The 23,492-nt window shown below is 58.8% G+C and overlaps 1 protein-coding gene across 6 annotated transcripts in view; it reads left to right on the top strand.

Moving 5' to 3' along the window:
* The window catches only part of BCAR1 (BCAR1 scaffold protein, Cas family member), a 53,820-nt gene that overhangs the window by 12,825 nt on the left and 17,503 nt on the right, over positions 1-23,492 (top strand). For 3 of the 6 annotated variants that reach the window (XM_045796006.2, XM_045796007.2, XM_045796008.2), the window contains one exon: positions 1,868-2,049. In XM_045796006.2, the coding sequence (XP_045651962.1) occupies positions 2,029-2,049 (21 nt within the window). In that variant the 5' untranslated portion in view covers positions 1,868-2,028. Of the gene's footprint in view, positions 1-1,867; positions 2,050-3,028; positions 3,205-9,660; positions 9,760-16,017; positions 16,216-23,492 lie in introns of those variants that run through there. The other 3 variants (XM_045796012.2, XM_045796009.2, XM_045796010.2) reach the window with 3 other exon arrangements.

Below are 23,492 nucleotides of genomic sequence, written 5' to 3'. Positions count from 1 at the left end.
TCAATATAACAGTAATAAGTTGTCCTGTTGACAGCATCTATCCTTGGTATGATGTGGTGAGAATGACATTTTACCTTGGAGGTCTTCCTAAACATCCATAACCCTAGTCTAACCATGAGAAAAACACCAGGCAAATCCCAGTTGAGGCACATTCCACAAAATCCCTGACCAGTACTCATCAAAACTGTCAGGGTCATCAAAAGCAGGGAAAGTCTGAGAAGTGGTCACAGCCCAGCAGAGCCTAAGGAGACATGACAGCTAAATGTAATGTGGGATTCTCCATGGGATCTTGGAACAAAAAAGGACAAGGACAGTAAGGGGAAAACTAAGGCAGTCTGAAGAGAGTGTGAACATTAGCTAATGAGAATGTATCAATATCAGTCCATCAAAGGTGACAAAAGCACAATGCTAATGTAGGATTATCACAAGGTGCCCACAAAGTGCCTGCAAAGGCTCACTGCGCTCTCCTGGGCCAGGAGTCCCTCTGTTGGAGAGGTCCCTGGTTACCCTGGGTGGGGGTGGGGAGAAGGGGCCACCTTCCAGGCCTCGGCCTTCTAGACATGGCAAGGCCCAGGGGACAGAGGCCTGGGTATCCAGAGACCTGAGTATGAAGCTTGTCTCTGCCCAGATTTACTCTGTGGCCGGGTCCAAACTCCCTTCCCTCCCAGTGCCAGGAACAACAGTAACCATTGTCTCCCTGGGGCCCTGGTCAGCCCTCAAGGATCCTCTCGGGGTGCTGGCAACTGCTCAAGCACCCCAGCTGTTGCTTCTGCTGTGAACTGCTAGTCGTGAGGCCCCCAGAGCCTGTCTCTGCAGGACTGAGTCATCCTGGGATCATTTGCCTGCTGGGGAATGGGGGGCACAACCCCCTACCCAAGGTGCTGAACCCCTGCCTTGGAGTAAGTGAGGCTCTGGCCAGGGATCCTTCTTCCTGTGCTAAGAGATGAGTTAGTGACCCCAGCCCCGAATAAACAGTTGTAAGCCATTGTTGGGGGCCAGATGGAGGCAAGGACCAGAGTTTGGAGGTCATGACCCCAGCTGCATCCCTCCCTGGGTTTCCATTTCCCTATACCCAGGGGTGTGGAGGAGGGTCTTTCGCCACTGCTAGCCCCGTTCTGGCCTGTGCACCTAGAGAAGGGGCTGATGGGAGAGGGCACAGAAACAGTGGGTGAAAAGAATCCAGCCAAAGTAGGAGAGGAGGAAGGAGGAGGAGCCTGGACTCAGTGAGGGAGGGGCCAGGGTGGCAGCGGGGGCCTCTGAGACAGCGGGCGCATGTGGCTGGGAGCCCAGGCGCCAGGCTGAGCTGCTGCTCCCAGCTCAGGAGAGGCAGTGCCAGCTGGACGCGGGCGGGTGGGCACGGGCAGGGCCGCCTGCCAGACACACACACAGAGCACCCTTTGAGAAGGTGGCAGCTGTCGGCCCAGAACCCCCTCTGTTTGCTGTGGCCCTGCCTGCTCCCTCCAACAATGCCTTACCAAGCACTGGGGCTGGGGAAACTGAGGTGCATAATTGACAATGCCCATTCAAGGGGGTGGGCAACCCTGCTTAGGTGGAGCAGGAAGGGACCCCAGCTCATCAGTGCTAGAATCAGTACTTGGGCCTCATAGCAGACCTGGATTTCCCCCCTTTCTTGCACATCTAGTGCCCCTCCCATTGCTGAGGACCACTGTTAGGACTCTCCCCAGGAGCATCCTAGAGAAAGACCAAGGCAGCCCCACCTCTTGGAGAAGAAGGCTGGAGATCCTCCTAAACCCCAATGGATGACCTGCCAAGGGGGAGTTTTGAGGCCTGGGGAGCTGGGGCCAGATCTGAGTCTCCGAGGAAACTCACCTCACCTGTACTTCCTCCCTCTGTTCAATGACCTTAGGACTCCTGGCACTGCACACCGAGCGGACAAAAGAGCCTGTGGCCCTGGGCACTTGCCCCCACCAATGTCTTAGAGGGCTGGAGCTCTCTGTCACCCAGGTCCTGCCATGAGCCACATCTGCTGCCGTCCAGCCTCATGGAACCAGCTCTACCTTTTCCTCCATGGAGGGACCAGGGGCAGTGGTACTGATCTCCCTGGACTGACCTGGCCCTGTAACCTTAGTCTAGGTGCTCACTCATCCCTCCTGGGCCCTAGCAGCCCTTTCTCTGGGTTCAGCTTTGCCCAGGAAGTGTCCCCAAGGGAGCAGGGACAGGCTGTGTCTGATGAATGGCAGCCCAGAGTGGTCAGACTCCTGGTTCTGCCTTCTGGTAACGGAGGGATCTCAGAGCCTCAGTTTAGCAAGGCCCATCTGGCAGTGGGTGGGAAATTAGGGCGCACATGTAGGGGCCCGCTATCTGTGGACACCACGGCAGATGTGAAACAGCTGAAGAAACTGGGGATGTTTAACCTTGGAAAAGAAAGGCTGGGGCCTCGAAGGCCCCTCTTCCAGCGTCTGAGGGCTGGCTCTTGGCGCTGGGTGGCCTGGCTGTGGGTGGCCCTTGAATGGGGGTTACCGGGAGACAGGATCCTCCCTAAAAGCCAGTTCAGCTTTATCTGTCAGCTCTATCTGTCCGATGACCCGACGATGCGCTAGGCTGTTCCCAGGCAGTCGGGAGCTCCCCACCATTGAGGGATGGGCAGAGGGGAAGGGCAGAGCAGGCGGAGGAGGTCTGGGCAGCGCAGCGTGGGGGTGCCGGGTCTCTGGGCTTTCAGCGGGAGGAGCGGGGAGGGTTTCTAGGAGCCCTGCGAGGCTGACCTGCAATCGCCTTCAGACACAGGGACTGGGAGCCCCGCCAGACCACAAGGCAGGCGCCCAGCATCCTGGGCTGGGCAACGTGCGGGGTGGGGGGTGGGGTCTGGTCTCCAGAACCGGGTGGGAGAACAGGAGATGGTGCGACTCGAAGTGGCCTTTGAAGGTTGGATAAGGGGTGGAGACCGAGCCTCCTCACCGCGTTGGGCCGACAGAAAAATGACGCGGTCCGGGGTCCTCGCCTTTAACGCGGCCCCCGGGGAGGAGACGGGAGGGGGAGGGGCGGCGCGGGGCGGCGCATGCGCGGCGCGGGCTGGAGCCGCCGGACAGTCCGGCCGCCGGGAGCGCGCAGGAGCCCGCGGGGAACCCCGAGAGCACCGGGACCCGGCGCGGGGGGCTCTGAGCGGCGCGGCGGACCGGAGCCCCCAGCGTGCCGGCGCCGCTGCCCGCCCGGGGCCCGGGAGCGGCGGCCAAGATGTCCGTTCCGGTAAGTACCGACAGCCGGCCGGGACCCCGGGTCTGTTGCCCCCGGCCGGGCCTGAGACCTGAAGCCGCCTGCTGCAGGCCTAATGCCGCGGGGGCTCCAGGCTGGGGGCGGGGGTCACCCCATCTGGGCCTTCCCGGGCCGGGCGTGGGGGTTAGCGTGGGGGCGTCTCCCCCAAGCCGGCCTCTATGCCCCTGCCTTTCTTTGCATCCTCTCCCAGGAACCGGCTCGGTCTGGGTTCCGTGCTGTCCCCTCCGGGAGCCCCCCAGGACGGCTGGCTTGACGGGGGCCTTTGTTGGCCCCGGGAAACCCCTGGGACGGCTGGGCCAGGCAGGAGTCCGTGCTGTCCCGCAGAACCCCCTCCCCCACCGGGATGGCCAGGCCTAGTGGGGAGAGGTCTGTGTCGCTCGCCGGGAGCCCCGCTCCAGGATGGTTGGGCCGGGTGAAGGGGGGAGGTGTGTGCTGCCCCCAGGAAACCACCTGGGATAGCTGCCCTGTTGCGCTCCAGGGACGGCCCCGGGATGGCCAGGCCTGGGGCCGGGTGTGTATCTCTCCCGGACAGCCCACCCCAGGACTGCTTGGCAGAGTGCGGATCTGTGTCTGCCCTCGGAGAGACTGATGCACTCACTTTCCCGGGAAGTTTTCCTCTGGGTGCCGGGACCGGCCTTTTCCTCCGTCCTAGCTATGGGGGCTTCTCTTCTCGCCTGTCACCCCCTGTTCCTGGCCCAGCAGGCAGGCTTGGCCAGCTCCCAGGCCATCATGGCTCCACACTTAGGCCTGCATCTGGAGGCATCGGGCGGCCTCCTGAGGGTGGCAAGTGATCCTGGCCACCCCCAGTCACCAGGCCTCAGGTGCAGGCCCAGCCCGCTTTACAGATGGACAGACTGAGGTAGGGGCCCACAGCCTGCGTCCTGCCTGGAGGGGACGCCCTCTGGAGGCTGGAAAGCTGTGGCTTTCAGCCATTGTTTCTTTGCTGACTTAGGGTCTTTTCCGTCTGACAGGAAGGGGCAGTAGGCCAGAGTGCCAGCCCACCTGGCCGCCTTCCTGGCACTGCTCCTCACTCTTAACCCCTTTCTCAGGGTGAAGCAGACAGTAGGGGCTTCCTGGCAGGCCAGTGGCCTCTTAAGGAACCACCATGGGGTGTGTGGAGATTACGGGAGGTGCTGTGTAAGTGCAAAGCATTGTTATTAGGGAACTAGAGACCCCAGCTCCTGCCGCCTCCAGAGCGGTAATGCAGTTACAGATGAAAAAAGTAAGGCTTCCAGACTGTGCTGAGGTGAACTCCACCCCCCCACCCCCCCACCCCCGTTCTGGTTCAGAACATAATTGCCTCATCTTTAGAATGAAAGAAGACAGAAAATGCTTGTCAAGCCCTTCTTCCCTCCTGCTCTGCTGTCCTGGATCTTTTCTGGCTCAGGGCATCAAGGGACCTGCCCTGACCCTGTGGGCACTAGCTGGAGGGGAAGTGGACGGTCTGAGCCTGCTTGAGGGCCTGGGGCTTTAGGGCAATAGTGAACGGGGAATGTAACTCAGGCCACATCACAGCCTGGATGGGTCTCAGTTTGGGAGGTCTGCACTTGATTTGGTTTGGTTGTCCACAGTGATAAGAGAGGTCTGGACATAGAATCTAGGGTGGCAGCCAGACCCCTTGCCTTACGGGACTTTGGGCAGCCTTCCTGGGCTCTGTACCTCAGTGGCCCCATCTGTCATGAGAGAGGTATGGCAGGGGGGTGGGTCTGACTTAGACAGGCACTGCTGTGGGCACCTGCTATAAAGACCTGAAGCCAGGGTCTGCCCAGTCCGTCCACACTCCTGTCAGCTCCAAGTCACTCCCCGCACTCCTGCCTAGAGCCACAGCCCTTGGGGGTTCTGGAGGGGGTGGGCAAGGGTCTCACCATCTGCCCCTAGTGGCTGGGCTGTCAGAGTACCCTGGCTCCCTCCTGGGTCCTTGGGCAGTGTATGAGCTGGTGGGGCTGGGAGGAGAGGTTCATTTCATGTGCTTGTGACTGGTGAGGCCCCTCTGAGGCTTCCAGGCTGAGCTGCCTCCTTAAGCCCTGCTCTTGGAACCCAGAATGGTGATTGCCCATGTGGTACTCAGGGATGTGTTTGGGTTTTAAGCACACCCGTTCATTTGGGCAGTCTTTTCCTGGATGGGGCTGACGCAGGCACTTTGGCCCATAGAAATTACAAGATGCTTCAGAATGGAATGGGAGGTGGTGGCAGGGAGAGAAGAGGTTGAGATGGGATGGGAAGAGGTTGAGCCGGGAGCAACTTACTCTTAGAGCAGGGGCTGTGCACGGATTAGCTGGTCTCACTCTGATATTTGACCCACATGGGCTCGGGGGCCCAGAGACGGGAGGGCACACAGGGTCATCCTGAGTCCCTGCTGAGTTGCTCCTTCCTATTCCCTGAGCTGAGGGAAGTGCTCACGTAGTACCTGGAGATTTCCTTCCTGGCTGTTCCCTGACAGTGACCTTCGTCTTAGGCATGGCCATCTGGCACCCCAGGCCTGTCTCTTCCCTCTGGTCAGGCAGGAAGCATTTGAAAGGAAAACTGCCGTGCCACCCACCTGAGACCCCTGGTGGGCATTGGCATGATTCATATTTAGGAGCGACAAGATGCTGGCTGCCCCCTGGCACTGTCAGGCAAGAGGCCAGCTTCCAGCTTGGGGAGAAGTCCCCTGATCACTGTTCCTGCCACTCGTTTCCTGTCTGTGAAATGGATGCTATCATTCTAGCCTCTCTGCTCCTTTTTATTTATTTATTTTATTTATTCGTTTTAATTTAATTTTTTTTATTTTCCTTTTTAAAATTATTACTATCTTTCCCTCTGCTCTTTTACTGATTGACGATGGGTCCTTTCAAGGAGTGAAGGCGCTGATGTGTGTGCCAGGAGCAGGGCTCTGGGCTTCACGGGCTCACAGAGGACCTGTGTCTTGCCAGGGTTGCATGGCCACTGAGAGACGAAGTCGGGGCGGAAGCCCGGTCTGGCAGGGTGCAGAGCCGGAAAGTGAGCGTCATCCTGCGTGGCCTCTCTAATTGTGGGGGCTGCGGCCTGTTGAGCTGTCCACAGAGGCCCAGGCTGCTGAGAGCCTGACCCTCGGCTTGTGGCTTTTCAAGTATGAGTTTGTGTAACCCCTTCGGCACCCTGGGGAGATAAGGCAGCTGGGACTCCGAGGTCGGGCAGCTTGCCCCGGGCTGTGCGGTAGGGTGGGTCTAGCCCTGTGAGGCCCCAGCTGTGGTTGGTGGAGAACAGTGGACCAGGTGTGGCACCTGGTTGAACCTCCACTAGTGATCCCAGGAACCAGGGGTGGCTGGTTCTATGCCAGCTGGCGCTGTGATGGGAGAGCTGGCCAGGAAGCCAGGAGACTCTGCCCTGGGCTCACTGCTGGGCTCACTGCTTCAGGCTATGGACAGCTGAGGCCTGGTGGAACGGGCTCAAAACAGGACAGTGGGAGGAGGCACGGTCCTCGTCCAAAGTCCCCTGGTCAGTCTCCAAAGCACCTCCCTTGCCCCTCCTCCCACCTGGCCTTGGTTCTGCCTGGCCCTCCCTCTGCAGGAAGGGATCTCCAGCCACTGCCTTGCTCACCAGGTCCCTCCTGCTCACTCCTGCTCACCCTCAAGTGCTCAGGCAGAGGGCACCCTTCTGCAAAGCAGACCTCTGGGACTCGCATCTGTGATAGTGTGTTAATTATTGGGGCTATTTGGTTGCTGTCAGGCTCCTTCACCAGGCGGCAAGGCTTCCTCGGGGTAGGTCTCAGGCCTGCTTGGCTCCTCTGGCTCTGCCTCATTGCCCTAGCTTGCCCTGGCTGTCTGCTGAGGATGTGGCATGGGGAGTGCAGAGGAGCCCCCTCGGACAGGCAGCCGGGTCCCCCTGCGGAGAGCCCTGCGCCTCAGCTGCTGTCCTGGCAGGCGGGTTGGGGGCTGAGTGGGGGTTCCCAGAGAGGCTGCTTCGGGACCTGGAGGACTTTTGGTAGGTTGAGGGCAAGGGCTCTAGAATGAATTGTGCTGGCTTGTCTACACCTTGAGCGGTTACTGAAGCTGAGCCTGTCTTCCCATCTGTATTACGAGGAGGTTAACAGCACTCGTGGAGTTGTGTGAGAACGTGGCAAGGGTTGCAGAAAGCTCTTAGTAAGAGGCTAAGAAGTCATAGCAGCTCCCTTGCTTGAGGTTATGATCTTTATCCTCTGCCACTGGCTGGTGCAGTGGCACCAAGTGATCACCCTTGGGGAGGGGTGATCAGCTCTCCGTGGCCTGCCCAGTCTTCCGCCAGGGGCCCTTTCTTGATGCTTGGTGTGTTTCCTGCTAAGGCCTTAGCGTGGGATGACACTTGACCCTCGCCTGCCCCACCTTGCCTACAGGACCTCTGCCTCTTGAGCTTTGGGTGGGCAGGTACTTGTTCTTTCTCCGCCGACATACAGTGGCCTCCAGGAGGGCCACCAGCTGGCCCACCGTGCTCCAGGCCAGGTGGACACGCCCTGCACTAAGTGCCCCCGGGGGTGGGTACAGAGCTGCAGGCAGTGGAAGCCCTGGGACCCTGCAGTCAGTCCTCAGGTCTCATCTGCAGCAGCCTGCTCAGTAAGGGAATAGCCACTTTGCAAGAAGGAGGCACTTTTGGGGGGGGCTCAAGCCCATGAGTGAGGCAAGTGGGCCACAAGGGCAGCCCCCACTGAGCCGCCACTTCCCACCTCCAGGCATGAGGCTGGAGGTTCCCTAGGTCACCGGTGCCTGGGCTCCTGCCCCTCCCCTCCCCATGTCACTGGGTCACCTTCCCCACTGGGTCACCTTCACCTCCCCAGGCTTTGACTCCCCAGGCTTTGTCATGGCTGCCTGCTTTGATTGCATCCTGGTCCAACCCCATTGTTTCTTTGCTTTAGTCTTAGTTACTGTTTGCCGGGCCATTTTCTGCCGGGCCATTTTCTCCCTCTCTTCAAGAAAAAGAAAAATGTCTGGGAACAGGGTGGGGGCTGTGGTAGAGGTGGCGTTGGACGCCTGCTCTGGCAGGATGGATGGTCACAAGTTGCAGCGCTAAAATTAATCCCTTCTCTAAAGGGGATTAGAGGCAGGGGGCTTTTCATTAATCTAAATTTATTATTTAAATCCCTCTAAGTTCCAAGAAGGATTTGAAGCAAATTCTAGTGAAAGACCCAAATAGTCTGGGAACGTCAAAAGATCCAGAACTATGTAATGTATGGGGAAGGTAGGCATACATAACTTTAAGCTCCCTAACAGCCAGGGCAAAAAGGGTAACACAGTGGGTTTAGGATTGCAGTACCTATTTTTGGTATTCCTAATTCCCATGTATTTTTTTCCCTCTGTGCTTTGTTTTATTTTTACCCGTTGAGACTCTTTTTATTAAAGAATATTTTACATATATTGAAATGGACAGATGTTAGATGAGTTTTGACTAATGCGGACCCCATATAACCATCAATCAAATCAAGATAATTAACATCTCCATCATCTCAGAAAGTTTGAAAGTGGCCCCTTTGCAGTCACCTGTCTCCAACCCTCTGTAAGGTGGCCAGCATTCTGATTTCCTTCATCATGGCTTAGTGTAGCCTGTTCTTGAGCTTTCTTTTTTCTTTCTTTTTTTAGAAAGATTTATTTATTTATCTTAGAACGCACTAGTGCGAGCATGTTGGGGGAGGGGCAGAGGGAGAGAGAGAATCCCAAGCGGACCCTCTGCTGAGCACAGAGGCCTCGCAACCCTGAAATCATGACCTGAACTGAAAACCAAGAGTCGGACGCTCTGCCGACGGAGCCACCCAGGCGCCCCTGTGCTTGAGCGAATTTCTGTAAGTGGAGGCATGTAGTGATGTGCTCTTCGAGGTCTGGCTTCTTTCATTCAGCCTAACAGTTTTGAGATTTTCGTCCATGCACTGTGTATCAAGAGCTCTTTCTTCACTGTTACGTTGAGTCGTGTTCCATTTATGAACATGAAATTATGTACTTAGCCCTTTTCTTGCTGATGGATATCTGTCTCTGGTTTTTGTACGCTGTGTGTTTTCAGGTACTGGAACACTGGCATTGTTGCTGGTGTAATGCTGCATTTCAATATTTTATAAAACCCGATATCCAAGCACGTGTGCCTTGAGGCACCCGAGAGTAGTCTGCGCTTCCAGATCCTGGGTCCCCCAGATTTACAGCTTGTTCAGGAAGTGGGGTGACCATACACCTTTCTGTTCAGCCCTCCCCGGGGATCTGGGGTTTGTGTTCCCTCTTTCTGTCTCTCTTCTTTTTTTTTTTTAAGATTTTATTTCTTTGTTTGACAGAGAGAGAGACAGCCAGCGAGAGAGGGAACACAAGCAGGGGGAGTGGGAGAGGAAGAAGCAGGCTCCTAGCGGAGCAGGGAGCCCGATGCAGGGCTCGATCCCAGGACACTGGGATCATGACCTGAGCCAAAGGCAGACACTTAATGCCTGAGCCCCCCAGACGCCCTGTGTTTCCTCTTTCTCAGTTGCCCAAGAGGTGAAGTGTCTTAGGTTTTGGAGTCACCTGTGTGTATCCAGTCCATTCCAGAGGTCCTGGCAGGGAGATGCCTCCAGGAGAGCAGGAGGTAGGAGAGGGTGTGCCTTACCTAAGAGCTCCCCCATCCCTCCACCCTCGCAGGTCTGGACAGATTCCTGGGCTCACTCCTCTTTGTCCCAAGACACCCCACTGGGCAGACACTGGCGGGGGGGGGGGGGGCTGCTCCGCTTTAACTCTGGGGAGCCCCAGCCTGGTGGACATCCCCCCACTCAAGGAATGGGGGCAGGGTTGCTGGAGAACCACTCCCTGCATCCAGGGCACTGCACACGTCCTGCTCTGCTCTTCGCAGGGAGGGGTGGCGAGCCTGTGCTATTTTTACTAATCTTTACTGTTATTTGTTTCTACATAATGAGCCTGGTAGAAGATTCACACATCTGCTTAAATGCCACCTTTTCAGAGAGGACCCCCGCCCCTCCAGCACCCTGTATAAAATAGCCCCTGCCATCACCTGCTGTCTCTGCATTCTGCTCCAGAGCTCTTGTCCCTACAGACGTTCCTGTGTTTGTGTTTGTGCCCCTCACCCCCCAGGACACGGACCCATTTTCCTGGCAGCTATATCCTAGTAATGATAGGTACTGAAGAAATGACCATCACACTGTAATGTGGGTAGTGAGAGACCCCGCACGACCGGCGCCCCCAGCCTTGGGTGGTAGATACAGGGGCAGCAGGGCTTCACAGAAAGATTTTGCCCAAGGGTGTCACAGGACACCTCTTGTGCATCAGGGGCTCAGGGAAGCTCAGGGCACCTGAGCAGGGGCTTGGAGAGTTGGGAGGGCTTAGTGGGGTGCCAGGCTGGGTGGGGCTGGTGTGTGATCAGCAGGTGCATGGGTGTCCTGCTGACACCAGGGTGCCTTTGTCCACTGCAGTCTCGTGGCCTGGTGATGGGCAGGACTGCTGGTGTCGTTACACTGAGCAGACACGCCAGCCAAGGCTCTGATGGCTGAGGGTCCCATGCCAGCTGGAGTCATTAACAGTCTGTGGCCCTGTCCTTGTAGGTTCCAGCTGGGTGAGGACTGGGGTCTGGGTGTCCTGGGGCCCATGCAGCCTTTCTCTGTGGGCTGGAGCGGGGCAGGTGGGATGCCCCAGCAGTGCCTTCCCAGTGGGTGACTGCCTGCCGGAGCTCTGCTTTCTCTGTATTGTTGCGCCTTCCTGTGCTCTCACCCTGTTGCCCCCAGAGCCCCAGGGTCCCCTCCTGTGACTCCACTGCCCCTTCATGCCTCCCCCTGCCCTCCTACCCCAGCCAAGTGGCCAGGCCACATTGTTCTGCCCCTCCTGGGTCTCTGTGGGTGTGGGCACCTGTGTTCCTGCGGAAGTAGGCTTGGGGGGGTGGCAGATGGCATTTGAAGTCACCCCCCTCCAACTGCCCTGATATGCTGGGGCTGGTTGCTATGGGGAGAGGCGAGAGCAGATGGCTAGCTGGGGTGGCTTCTTGACCGCACCCTTGTCCCTGCCGGCCCAGGCTGTCAGCCAGGGCTGGGCAGCCACCAGCAGCTAACCGTTTTCTCTGGGCACAGGGACTTGTTTTCATTCCCCACCTCCAGCCAGGATCTTGCTCCTCTCTTCCCCTGCCCCCATTTCTTCTGCAGCCTCTTCTGCATTCCACCCCCAGGTAGTGTTGGGGGTGTGTGTGAGGATGCAGGGAGTTCCAGCACCAGCAGAGACGTAGGCCCTAACCTTTTCCTTACACACACGGGGGACCTGGTTGTTGGTCCCAGCCTCCACTCACCTGCCAGCACCCAGGGGGATCCCATCGGGAGAGGTGGTCTCAGAAGGAGATGGGGAAGAAGGGGTGCAAAGGAGAAAGGGACTTGGGCCACCGGGAGTCTGTGCCCTGGGGTGTGGCAGAGGGCCTCTGGGAAGTGCTCCAGGGCCCAGTGACTGTTCACCAGCTCCAGCCTAGGGCCTGCTGTGAGCCAGCCTAGGGCCTGCAGTGAGCAGAGCTCCTCTCTGAAGCAGGCATCTCCCCCGCAGGTGCCTCTCCTGCTCTTTGATTTTCAAATTAGAAAATGAGGAAAAAAGAATTAGAAGAGTATTCAGATCCTTCCAATTCCCAGTCCTTGAAAGAGCCGGAGCAGGCAGATAGGGGAGGGAGCTGTGAGAAGGTGGGGGCATGGCAATCGCTGGGACCCAGGCCTGGATCTGGGAGACTAGTCAGCCATCTGCCCTCACTGGCAGTGTCCCTGCACCCGGCAGTTCCACCCACACCCTCACCACGGGACCCAGGTCTCCAGGCACTAGCCTGGGAGGAGGTGGAAGAGGATGGCAGGTTGAGATTTGGCTCTAGGCTGGTGAGTCCGCCAGCTTCCCACATTCAGACTCATCACGGACAGATAAATTGCCCCATTGGTCACTGGTCCCTCCATCCTCAGAGAGCAGAGGAAAATGGGAAAGCTCTTTATGTCCGACAGCTGCAACATCACCCTAAGAGTACATGCTCTGCACCGTTTGGGGTCACCTGGGGTGCTTTTCCGTGGGGACACACCTGGGTCATTGGGTGGGCAGGCTACAGTTGTAGCTCAGTTCCTGGTGGTGTGATCTGGGCGCAGCATGTCCCCTCTCGGGGCCCCTGGGGAGTGTTGGTTCTGACAGCCGGGGTGCAGGGGTGTCTGCCTGTGTGTGGCAGTGGTTCTGGACGCAGCCGGACTCACATCTTTACTGGGCCACCCGCAGGCTGGCTTCAGCTCACAGGCTGGTTTTGAGCTTGCCAACGTGAGTGGCCAGCCCAGGGGGAAGGCGTCAACACCCCGCGGCCCTCCAGATACATCATTTCTTCCTGTCCCCAGGGCTGGCAGCACTCACCTCCGGCCTCAGGAAATCCTTCCCTGCTGCCGCTCCCAGAGCTGGCCATCAGCTGACCCATGCAGCCACCCTCTCGTGCTGCTGGGAAAGGGGCTGCCTGCAGTCACACTGTGCAAGCCATTGTAGCCTGCTCTTGTCACTTCCCATTGTCACAAGCGTTTTCTTGCATGATTTCGGCCTTTGAAAGTAGCCACCTTAAGAGCTGCACAGTATTCCATGGAGAGGCCATTGTGGTCTAGCCAGTCCCCTACAGGTGGGCCTTTCAGTTAGGCCCCCCCTTTGTTTGCTGTTCACGTGCTACAGCAGACATTGTTGGGCCTAAAGCAAGAACAGTTCTTTGTGTGCTGGGTCTGACCCGAAGAAGATGACCCAAAAAGCCCAGAGAGTGGGAGCTGGGTCCCGAGATCTTCTCCCCACTCACCCCAGTGGACACTTTAATGGACAGGTGGGAACCGTTGTCCCCATGCGCTGGTCCCAGCATGTTGCCTACAGAGACCGCTACTCTGGGCCCCAGGGGAGGGGTTGGTGATATCCCCCCTCCAGCCTCCAGGCAGGAGATCCCAGGCTGCCTCCAGCCAGTAACACCTTCTCTCCCTTCTCCAGGCTCATCCTCATGGCCCCCCACTGCCCTGCACTCCATGTTGGAGAGGTGGTACTGGGCCCCGGTTCTGAACTTCTGAACGCATTTGTGTTTGGGGGGAGTGCTTGCGTCTCAGCTGCTTGTCCTTTGGGGTCTCTGAGCCCTAGTGCCCCTGCCCCTTCGTTCCCATCCTGTCCTGTCCCGGAGCCCCACCTGTCTAGCAGCCCCGTGGTGCCTTCCCTGGCCACCAGCTCTGATCCTTTTGTGGTGGGACCCTGTAGGGTGGGGCAAGGGGAGGTAAACGGGGTCTCAACCTCTTCATCAGGAAAGTGGGGCTAATCATGAAACCTGTTTTGCAGGATTGCTGTGGGCCTGAAATGAGCACATAGTCATAGAGCCCTTGGTCCAGGGCCAGCGTGGAGGCTGTCCTGGGGGCTGTGATCACTGTCAGAGCTTCTTGGCACTGAGGGTCTGCTTCCCCATACACCCCGGCCAGAGCCTGCCCAGTGGGTGCCCCTCCCCCAGCCATCTACCTGCAGGCCTGGGAGGGGGCAGTTCTCTCCCCTTCCAGTTACCACTCTTCCATCACAGTAGGGCACAGATCCCAGGGCCTTGATTACAAAGCGGAAATGCCATTCTGGGAGGCACAGGCTTGGGGAGTGGGAGGGAGTTTAAGTGAAAAAGGAGCAAATTTTTGAAATGCCTCCGCCTGAGCGGGGTTCCCCTCCCCCGCCTGCCGGCCCACACCAGCAACCCCGCCTCCAGGGCTGCTTTAATCCAGAGCCAGAGTCTGGAAGGTCTCCTGTTCCCTTGGTCCCAGCCAGCCGCCTTCTCTCTCCCAAGGCCAGCTAGGATGGAGTAGGGCCAGCCCGTTGAGGGCCAGGCCTTTTGTGTCCCCGCCCACCCCTGCAGAGACCTGCCTGGAAGGTTCTGCCTGGCTGTGAGGCCTGGTCTCCCCTCCTCTCCCCACAGGAGTGGAGACCCTGGAAAACCTAAGGACTCCCTGCATCCAGCACAAATTCTCACGCATGGCCCAGCTGGTTCGCATCTGCTTCCTTGGAACCTCTGGTGCTAGCTGGGCTGAGGACAGGGTCAGGGTTTAGGAGGGGCTGAGCCCACAGCTCCATGCCTGACTTTGGGGCAGAGACATTGAGAACGGTGGGAGGGGATGCCCTAGGTAGTGTTTCCCTGACAGCCGGCTCCTCTTGTGGGTAAGTGGGCAATTCCAGATAAGGGGGCCAGTCTTGGGGAGGGCATAGGGTGGCAGCTAGTTGCCCCATTCCTTCTTGAGGACTCTGGGTCACAAATCCCACTGCTCCTTACTTCCCCCTTCCCCCCAGGCCATGAGTTCTGTCTAGTGGGTCCCTGTGAAGTTTTGAGGAAATGCAGATGTCTAGGTCCCTGCACACCCAGTTTTTCTGAAGAGAGGAGAACTAGGAATCTGATTTTTTTTTAAAGATTTTATTTTTAAGTAATCTCTACACACAATGTGGGGATCAAACTCAACCCCGAGATCGAGTTGCATGCTCTACCAACTGAGCCAGCCAGGTGCCCCAAGGAATGTCATTTTTAACAAGCTGCCCCGGGGCCCCTAGCCCAACCCCTTCATTTTACAGATGGGAGAGGGCTGAGGTGGCCTACCTGCCCAGGGGCTGAGTCTGCTGAGCCCTGGGTGTCAGGTATGTGTTCAGGTGTAGGGGCAGCTGTGGGTCCACCTTGGGCTTGTATGTATTTTATAGGCCATGCCTGAGGGTTCCCTGCAGGGCAAAGCCAGGTTGGACCCACTGCTTCCCTGGCATTGTGAGCTGCCTGACAGGTTGGTGAGATCGGCAGGTGGTCTAGGAAACCGGCTCAGGAGCCTGGAGATAAGGCCCTGTACTGTCTGGGTCTGGAGCTGATTCTATCCTAGACATTGCTGCGGACCATTGTGCAACCCTGGATTCTGGCACACTCTGGCTGTGTGGGGGGACGGTAGCTGACCTGCAGCCGGGGGACGGGGGCTCCCTAGAACCAAGGCACTCTCCACTCAGTTTCCCTGTGGTGGTTCTTCCTTCCCTCTCATTCCTGCCAACCTCCCACCCCCCATGTTGTTGGGCATGGTGTTAGGCCTGGACAGGACTGACTGAGGGATTGGGGTGGGAGCAGAGCTCCTAGGGCAGAACTGAGACCATGGGGGGAAGCTTCACTATCGCTCCATTCAATTCAGTGGAGAAGGTGGGAGATGGTGAGTCACTTGACTCTGGGTAGGCTGGAGCCTCAGGCATGTCTGGTAGAACAGGATGAGCCCTGTGGCTCTGTGCCTCTTGGATTATGGGACCTGTTGGAGTTCCCAGCGTCCCTGCCTTGAGTCTTCATTTCATGGGGCTTTCAGGGTAGTCCTGACCAGAGTTGGTGAGGTGGTCCTTATTACTTTTCTGCCAGCTGCGGTATGCCCCTTCCGTGTTATTTCTAGATTCATATCTGAGTCGGAGGGCCCCATGGGCACGTGCGGAATCCCCAGGGTTTGGTGGGTGGTGAAGGCAGAAGTCGACTTGAGGCTAGCGTTATGGGGGCTGCAGCGGTGCATGTTGGAGGGGTAATCCCGGCAGTCTTCCCAGAAGAGGGGGGTTTGCTTAGTCCTTGAGGAGGGACGCGTTCTCGCCCTTGAAGGAGGGCGGGGGGACGTGCATTTGGAGAAAAGGTGATATCCCCCGTGTCAGCCTCGAAGCCTGGTAGCAGGCGGGTGCCGTGGGGCGGGTGCCCTGTGAGGGGGGGGTTAGGGGCGGTCCCGCTGGGCAGCGCGCGCCCGCGCCCCCAGGGCCGGCCGGCGGCTCATTTGCATGGGGAGCCACAGTGGCCAATGGGCGCGCGCGGCCGGGCATGCTGGGAGCCGGGCTGGGCCGGCCGGGCCGCGGCGACGGCTGCGGCGGCGGGCGGAGCGAGGTGGGACCTTCTCTGGGCGGTGGTGGCGGCAGCAAGCGTGGTGGCTGAAGCGGTCGGAGCCAGACCGGGACCCGGGCGGCTGCGGCCTTCTCGGGGCCCCGAGAGCGCGCGGGGCGGGCAGCTTGGTGTGCGCCCCTGCGGGGAGGCGGGGCCCCAGACCGGCCCGACACGATGAACTACCTGGTGAGTCCGGGCGACGCGGCCCGGGTCCGGGAGCGCGGGGCGGGGTCCGTGCTTCTGCGAGCGCCGACCGGCGTCCGCGTACCGGCTTCGAGGTGACCGCCCAGTCCGCGCCCGGGGCGGTCCCTAGCGAGAAAGAGTTAAATGAGTGGCATTTCCTGCCGGACCTGCGGGTCCTGGGAACCGCTGGCCGCTGGCGCCTCCGCGGGGCCGCGACCAGGCAGGGGTCCGAGGTTCTGGAACCCCTCTCCCGCCGTGGCGGGGGCGCCCGGAGGCGAGGACTACGGAGGATCCCAGAGCCTGTGTGCCCACGGGGCGTTTAGAAGGGCGGGACTCAGGGGCCGCTGGCCGGCAGGAAAGTTCCTGGATCCGGGAAAGTTGCTGGCCGGAGTCCCGCTCTCCCCCTGCCGGCCGCTGCCTGTTGGGTGACCTTGGGCCTGTGAGACCCATCTCCGAGCCTCAGTTTCCTCAGCTACAGGGACAGGTCCGAGATTCCTTGGACCATGAACTTCCAGGAGGCGTAGATTTCCAGGACGGGGGCTGGTGGTCCATCCTTGGTCCATCTGTGTGTTTTGGAGTGAGGAGCTGCCCCTCCCCGCCCCCAGGCTAGGGGTTGAGCAAACAAGTGCGAGGAGGTGTTGGTGCTGCTGGAGAGCCTATCCTGGGTCTGTTAATGATTCATCCCCGGCGTGTCTGCGCGGGATTCCAGGCCTGGGGGCAGGCACTTTTCCGCCTTTACCTACCTGGGTTGCAAATACTGAGGTTGAAGCCGGGTCCTGGCGGCAGGAGTCTAGGGCTGCACCGTGGAGCTGGGGGAAGAGCTGGCCGCCACACTCCGGTGTCCCCCAGAGCGCCCAGCCCCTCACTGCTGCGAGGCACAGGTCAGAGCAGTATTGAAGGAGTCAGAGAAGTTGAGACTTGCTGAGGACTGGGGTGCTTGGGGTCCATGGGCCAGTTATTACCTGGGAAGATTTTGGGGTCTTGGATCCCACACTGGGGGTAGCAGCTCACTTGTCAGTCTTGAGGACATGGAGCTTCTCTTTTCTTACCCTACCATGAGGGTCTAGGCTGGAGGCACTCTCCTGGTTTGCCGTGATTCTTCTGCATATTCAGCCAGGCTGGGACATGTTCCTCATCTTTCTGAGAGACATGTCTTCCTGTCCCCATTTCCTTTCCTGGGTGGAGAGCTGATGATGTGGGGTCCTGGGGTGGCAGGGCTGATGGGCCTACAAGAGCGGGTGTGGGCTAGGTGTGGGAGGAGCTGCTGGCATGCCCTTCTGGCAGCAGCACCCACTACATGCTTGCCCTGGGCAAGGAAGGAGCCCCGTGGGAACTGGGTGGAGGCAGGGCAGCCCCAGGTTCTGCCAGGACAGTCATCCTTGGTTCCAGGAGGAGATCTGGAGCCTTTGGCTGTTATAGTTTGTGCTGAGCCAGGGTGTGAGGGCTGTGGGCTGCTAGGACCATCTCCTCAGGCCTGGACAGGGGATTGAGGTAAGGTCAGCACCACTAGGGCATCCTGAGCCGGAAAGGCCCCTGAGACAGCTGCTCTCCCTGTTGTCCTACAGATGGGGAGACTGAGGCACAGAGAGGGAAGGTACTTGTTCTCGGGGGATTGGATTCAGACCTTAGTCTCCCAGTACAGACCCTTGCTCTGCCTCACGTGTCTTCTGCCACCCCCACCCCTGGGTTGGGAGTGCTCTGGGCCTTGGGGTGCTGCCGTGCTCTACTGGCTGCCAACTTGGTGGGGTCCTTCTTGGTCCAGGGCTGCGCTTTTGTGGTCCCCTCCTGGCATCCATTGTTCTAGGAGTTCCCATCGCCCTTTTCTGGTGGACCTGGAAAACTCCGTCCCCCACCTCTCAGGATCCCACAGCCAATTGGGGCAGCCAGAACCAGAGGCCCGGTGCGCACCCTGGGAGGCTTTCCGGAGGGGTGAGCGACAGTGTTGGAGTCGCACTTGGAGAGCAAGGTGTAGGGCTGGGGTGATAGGGATCATTCTCCAGCAAAGACACTGGGCAAGCTTCTCTCTCTCTGGGCCCTCAGGGCCCCCAAATAAGGGGCTGAAGGGTGGTCTCCCTTCAAGGAAGGGGGTGGGGCTGGGCCCTCTGCCCCCCTGACTCTACTGTCTTGCTGCCCTGATTCCTTCCACTTCTAAGTAAGGAGGGAGGTACTGGCCTGGAGTGCCAGGGCCCTGTCTCAGACCCTCATCTCTACTGTGCATCCCAGAAATCAGGGATTTGGTACTTTTATTTGAGTGAGAACCCCAGTTTTGTACCATTGTGCCCCCCTCTATTCCTGCTGAAGTGGTTGGTGCAGCTTTAAGGGTTGCTGCAAATTAAGTTACCATTTAGGACTGGAGAGTGGCAGAGCTGCAGGGGGCTTTAGATGTCAAGGTAGAGAAACTGGGGTCTTAGAAGGAATGTGGTCTCTCCTGTCTCCGCTAGGGCCATTCCTTCTGCCTCTTCCCCTCCATGATGACATACCTGGGGCTGGGGTTTTCCCTGAAGTAAAGGTCTGCCTCATGCCGAGCCCTCTCCGAGAGACTAAATCCCAGTAGTGAACCAGCCAGCCACTCAAGAATCCTGAGTCTTCCCCCCAGGGCCCCAGGAGCAGAGAAGGAGAGTAATGGGTAGTCAAGTGCGCAGGTCTGGGTTCTGCCGGTCTGGCTCACTTCCCTGGGCTGGGTGGCAGTGGTGAGGGTTCTAAAGGGGTTGGAGACTGTTCCCAAGCTGCTAGCAGTTGGAATGGGCTGCAGGGTACAGGGCTCTGCCACCCTGCCATCTTGGTGCTCCGACTCCAGCTTGCTTGTTGTCACCCTCTCTGGTGCGTCAGGGGCTGCAGATGCTGTGTCCTCCAGCAGGAGGGCCCTGCCCATGCCGCCTTTCCTTCTCTGCTCAGCCTCCCAGGGATAGTGTCTGGGATGCCCTGGCAAGGGTGGGGCAGGGTCCTGCTTCCAGCCCAGAGCTGGCCCGGGACACGGAAGCATCTGCTGTTGCCGCTGTAGCCAAGGCTCAGCCATGACCCGTGTTTGTGTGAGGGAACTGCTGGCGGTGGCCAGTACACGTGGGTTTTTAGTCCTCGAGGGGCTGAGTGTCAGAGGGCTGAGGACCTGCACATCCCAGCTCTGTCCTGTGAGCCACAGGCACTCCTGAGGTGGCTAGGGCAGGAGCCATGCTCGCCTTGGGAAGGCTCTGAAGTAGAGGCCTGCCCACGGTTTTGCTCCTTGACAGTCGAGCACTGAGGACTCGAGCCCAAACCCTGGCTACTCAGTTGCTCCTAGGTGTATTAGGGGAGTGATGATAAGGCTGGCTGGGACGGAGTTCACCAAGGACAAGGGTGTGGGGACGTCTGGGAAGGGAAGAGACTGTCCTCAGAGTGGGAGGGGATGGTTGGGACCCTGACCAGTGGGCCCCTGGCTGCTGCCTTTCCAGGGGGTTTCCCAGGGCACCAGACAGTAGGGATTGTGGACGCAGACTGCCATTCAGACACACATGCATTGGGCCTGTATCCATTAGCCACTGGGGGCTCCTTGGGACAAGCAAACAGAATACCCCAGAAATAATCTTGGCCCAAGTGTGAGATGGTTCTGGGTATGAAGGGAACTAGTGTTTCCCGAGTGACTACTGTGTGTGAAGCTCTATGCTTGGGGCTGTGTGTGTGTGTGTGTGTGTGTGTGTGTGTGTGTGTGTGTGTTGGGGCTGAGGGACAGGGGGAGAGGAAAAGGCCTGTCAGATTTCCACTCCTGGCTTCCAGAAATGTAAGCATCACCACGGGAGCCATCTAGCTCTGTGTTATCATAGGGTACAGGTCTGCCTCTGCTTCCTGATTGTGTCCCTAGCGAGTTGAGTAACTGCTCTGCACCTCAGTTTCCCTATCTGTTAGGGGGAAGTAATCGGAGCGTCTCATAAGGCTAGAAGGGATGACTGAAGTACGCAGAAGAGCCTGCTCCCAACAGAGCCTGTCATCATTGCTGTTACTGTGAACCTGTCACTCATGTCTCCTCGCCAGTCCCAGTTGCCAGGTCCTGCCTTCCCACAGAGTCAGAGTTTGGGGGTACCAAGAGCATATCCAGCACTCCCCAGAGCAGCTGGCGAAGCCAAGGAAGAGACCCGCAAAGCCGTCAGATGGCTGGGGCGGTCCTCCAGACCTGTGCCCACCTGTGGCCGAGGCCCAGAGACTCCATTTCTGAGAGCCCACCCAGCCCGGGTGGGTCTGGTGCCCACAGGACCCGAGGACACAATGAGGGCCATTCTAAGAGCCAGGCAGGGCCTGTGGGGCAGCCGTGTTGGCTCCCGTGTGCAACACCCATGGTGTTGTTCTGAGCAGGCCTGGCTGGCAGGCTGCTGCCTCGGGAGTGTTGGCATCGGGCTGGGGGTTCTCTTCTCCCCCCCCTTCTGGGGTGAGTGAGCCCCCTTCCTGGCTGCTCCCAGGGAGGCTAGGATACTGTCTTCTGCAAGGGGACTTCTGCCGAAGCCACCCATTGAGGGCCAGGCTCCATGCTTGGGTACCTGAGGGGTCCATGCTGGACACAGCCCCCACCCCCATCCTGGGCACCTGCATCAGAGGGCATGAAGAAGGCAGTAACAAGACGTTTTGGTCAGGATTTTGAGTTGGGGGCAACGGGGAGTACGTGCCCAAGGAGGGGCTTGGGAATGTGCCTGGAGGAGTGATCATGTTCTGGAGAAGCAGGGCACGGTGGAAGGTTTCCTGAGGCAGGAATGAGGTTGGCCAGAGCCGTGGGGTAAGTCAGGCAGCGCTCTCTGTGGTCCCTTGGACACAGACGGCTGGCAGCATCTGCCCAGACCATGATGGCACACTGACGGTGCGCTCCTCTAGAGGTCACAGCTGTGCCCCCTTATGAGGTGGGGGGAAGCACCTAATTGGCTCAGGCTCTGGGGGGCTGGCCCTTCGTGCATGTTGGGGCGAGACACCAGGTCCTGGGGAATGTGTCCAGAGCAGAAAAGCGCAGGTGCTCTATGGAGGCTTTGCCCTGGTTGGGCTTACCTGCCACGGGGCGCCACCATTTGATGACATTTACTGAGCTCTCATGCACTGTCCCAGAGCCTCCTCCAGTGTGACTGGCTCCGGCCTGCCTGCCGCTCCAGGGCCACAACCTTGTCTCCCTCCAGCCTCTTCCTCCGCGGCGGCCTCGGCTCATGCCCATCCTCTGCCTGTGTGCTCTTCCCTAGCTGGTGTCGTGGTACCTGGTTTCCATTCTTCAGGAGTCATCTGAAATGTCACCTCCTTGGTTGGGGAGGTCATCTCTGACCACCCTGTGTGCAGTGGTCCTGTCCCACATTATTTTAGGTGCCGCAGTTTTCCCCCCTGCCCTAACAAATTGTTTGCTCTTTGCTCCCCTGGAACGTAAGCCCCATGCAGACAGGGGTCTGGACAAGCTAGGCCCGCACTGTCTTGTAGAACCTGGCCCAGCACCTGGCAGAGAGCAGGAGCCGGGCAAATCTTTCGTGGAACAAAAGAACAATCCTATGAAGCCAGGACTGTTGCCTTAGCACAGGGGATCTGGATATTCAAAGAGGCTCGGGGACTTGCCCCGAGTCCCCCAGCAGTAGAGGGAGACCCAGGTCTGGTTTTAGCTGCTGCTGAGCGACTCAGAAGGAAGGAGGAGCAAGGAGGAATGCATCTCAGGAACAGCTGGGGAGGCTTGGAGGCCCAAAGCTGGGATGCTCGGCCAGCTGGAGTACTTGGGCACCAGCAGTGCCCAGGATTCGGGCGCTGGGCGGTGGAGAGGCTGCCTCTGGGGCTCTGGGTGGGGGCACCAGCTGATGCAGATGGGGGAGCTCCTGGTGCCAGGCACTCTGTGCCACATGCCCAGCCCGAGAGGTGCTTCCCAGCCTGGCTCCAGCCGCCCCAGACTATACAGTTGCAGCCGTTGTTGGCCTTGACTGCTCAGTGAGCACACGCCAAGGGGGTGGGGGCTGGCCACCCTGGGTGCGGGAGGCCCCAGTAGCTCTCCTGGGCCTGGGCAGACCCTCCCCCGCCTTCCTTCTTCCCCAGCCAACCTTGCCCTCTGCAGAGCCTCCCAGCTTTCTTGAGCACCCGGCACTGGCTGGCAGGGCCTGGCCGAGGCCCCTCTGCCAGCCTTCCCTGGGCTGTCCTCCTGAGAGGTGAGGGGCCTCTGAGGGGCAGTCCCCTCTGTCTGCAACCCGCCCCCTCTGACTGGGCTGGAGGGGAATTTTCCTGTGACTCACTCTGCTGGCACTTCCTGTGGTCACCAGGGCAGGGGCTGGGGGGACCCAGTGGGGTGGCTCTGTGTTCTGGGGTCACAGGGGGAGGGTAGGCCGGGTGTCCCGCCTCCTGACGGGATGTGATTCCCTGAGGCAGGCTGCAGACCATATTTGGGAAACTTGCTTTTCTTGCAGGCAGCCTGGGGATGGGGCCCATGGGCCCCCATGGGCTGCAGGACAGCTCCTGCCCCTGCCTGCTCCTCCTGGGGCTATGACCTCTGGACCTGCTTCAGCCTCCTCTGTCCCATCCTGCCTTGAAGCCTAGGAGGTAGTCCACTGTTCTTTTTCAGGATGTGTATTTTTTCAAACCCCAGGCCAAGAAATGCTCATTAAATACAAACTGAGAAATTCTGAAAAACAGGAAGAGAAAGCATCCCCCATTGTCCCAAACATTCACACTGTTGTTCTTACCCTTTCACCATTTTTTTTTTTAAGTTCAAGTTATGTTTGATGCAGGATGAAAGCTCCGGTGGAATATAAGCATCGTAGTTGTGACGTAGGCAGGGTTGTGGCAGCCAGCAGTTCCGAGGGCTCGCGGTGGTACGGGATGAACCAGCCTTCTGTGCTCTCTGGGAGCTGCCCGCCTGGGCTGGCTTCTCTCCGCCCACCTGGCCCCTGTTGCTTCCCAACTTCCCAACTTCCCAGTGTCTGACTCTTTCTGAGTCTGGAGGCTCTGATTGGCTCTGGAGAAATGGACCCCCTCATTCCTCTGCTCCCTGGGGACCACAGCAGGTACCTCCTTCGCTCCTGCCCTCTCCTGCGGACCCTCTCTGATATCTGTGGGTCCAGCCTGATCCTGGCAGCTGCTCGAGGGAAGCAGCAGGCAGAGACTGAGGACTGAGAACACAGGGGCCAGCGAGGTTCTGGGCCTGCTGGCTTGGTGTCTGCCAGTGCTTGGGTCCTCCTGCCTCTAGCCCAGTCTCCCCCAAGGCCCTCCCCAGGTCGCACACAGGGTGCTTAGCAGCATGGCCTCTCCATGCCAGGGCCACGTGGAGCTCATGTCCCTCTCCGGGAGGGTTTGCTGAGTAATAGAGCCCC

The sequence above is a fragment of the Ursus americanus genome, chromosome 21 (assembly GCF_024610735.1).
Source record: "Ursus americanus isolate L20-20 chromosome 21, mUrsAme1.1.p, whole genome shotgun sequence".
Lineage (NCBI taxonomy): Eukaryota > Metazoa > Chordata > Mammalia > Carnivora > Ursidae > Ursus > Ursus americanus.
Note: the sequence above shows the minus strand (reverse complement) of the source record. Positions and strands in the feature narration are given on the sequence as shown.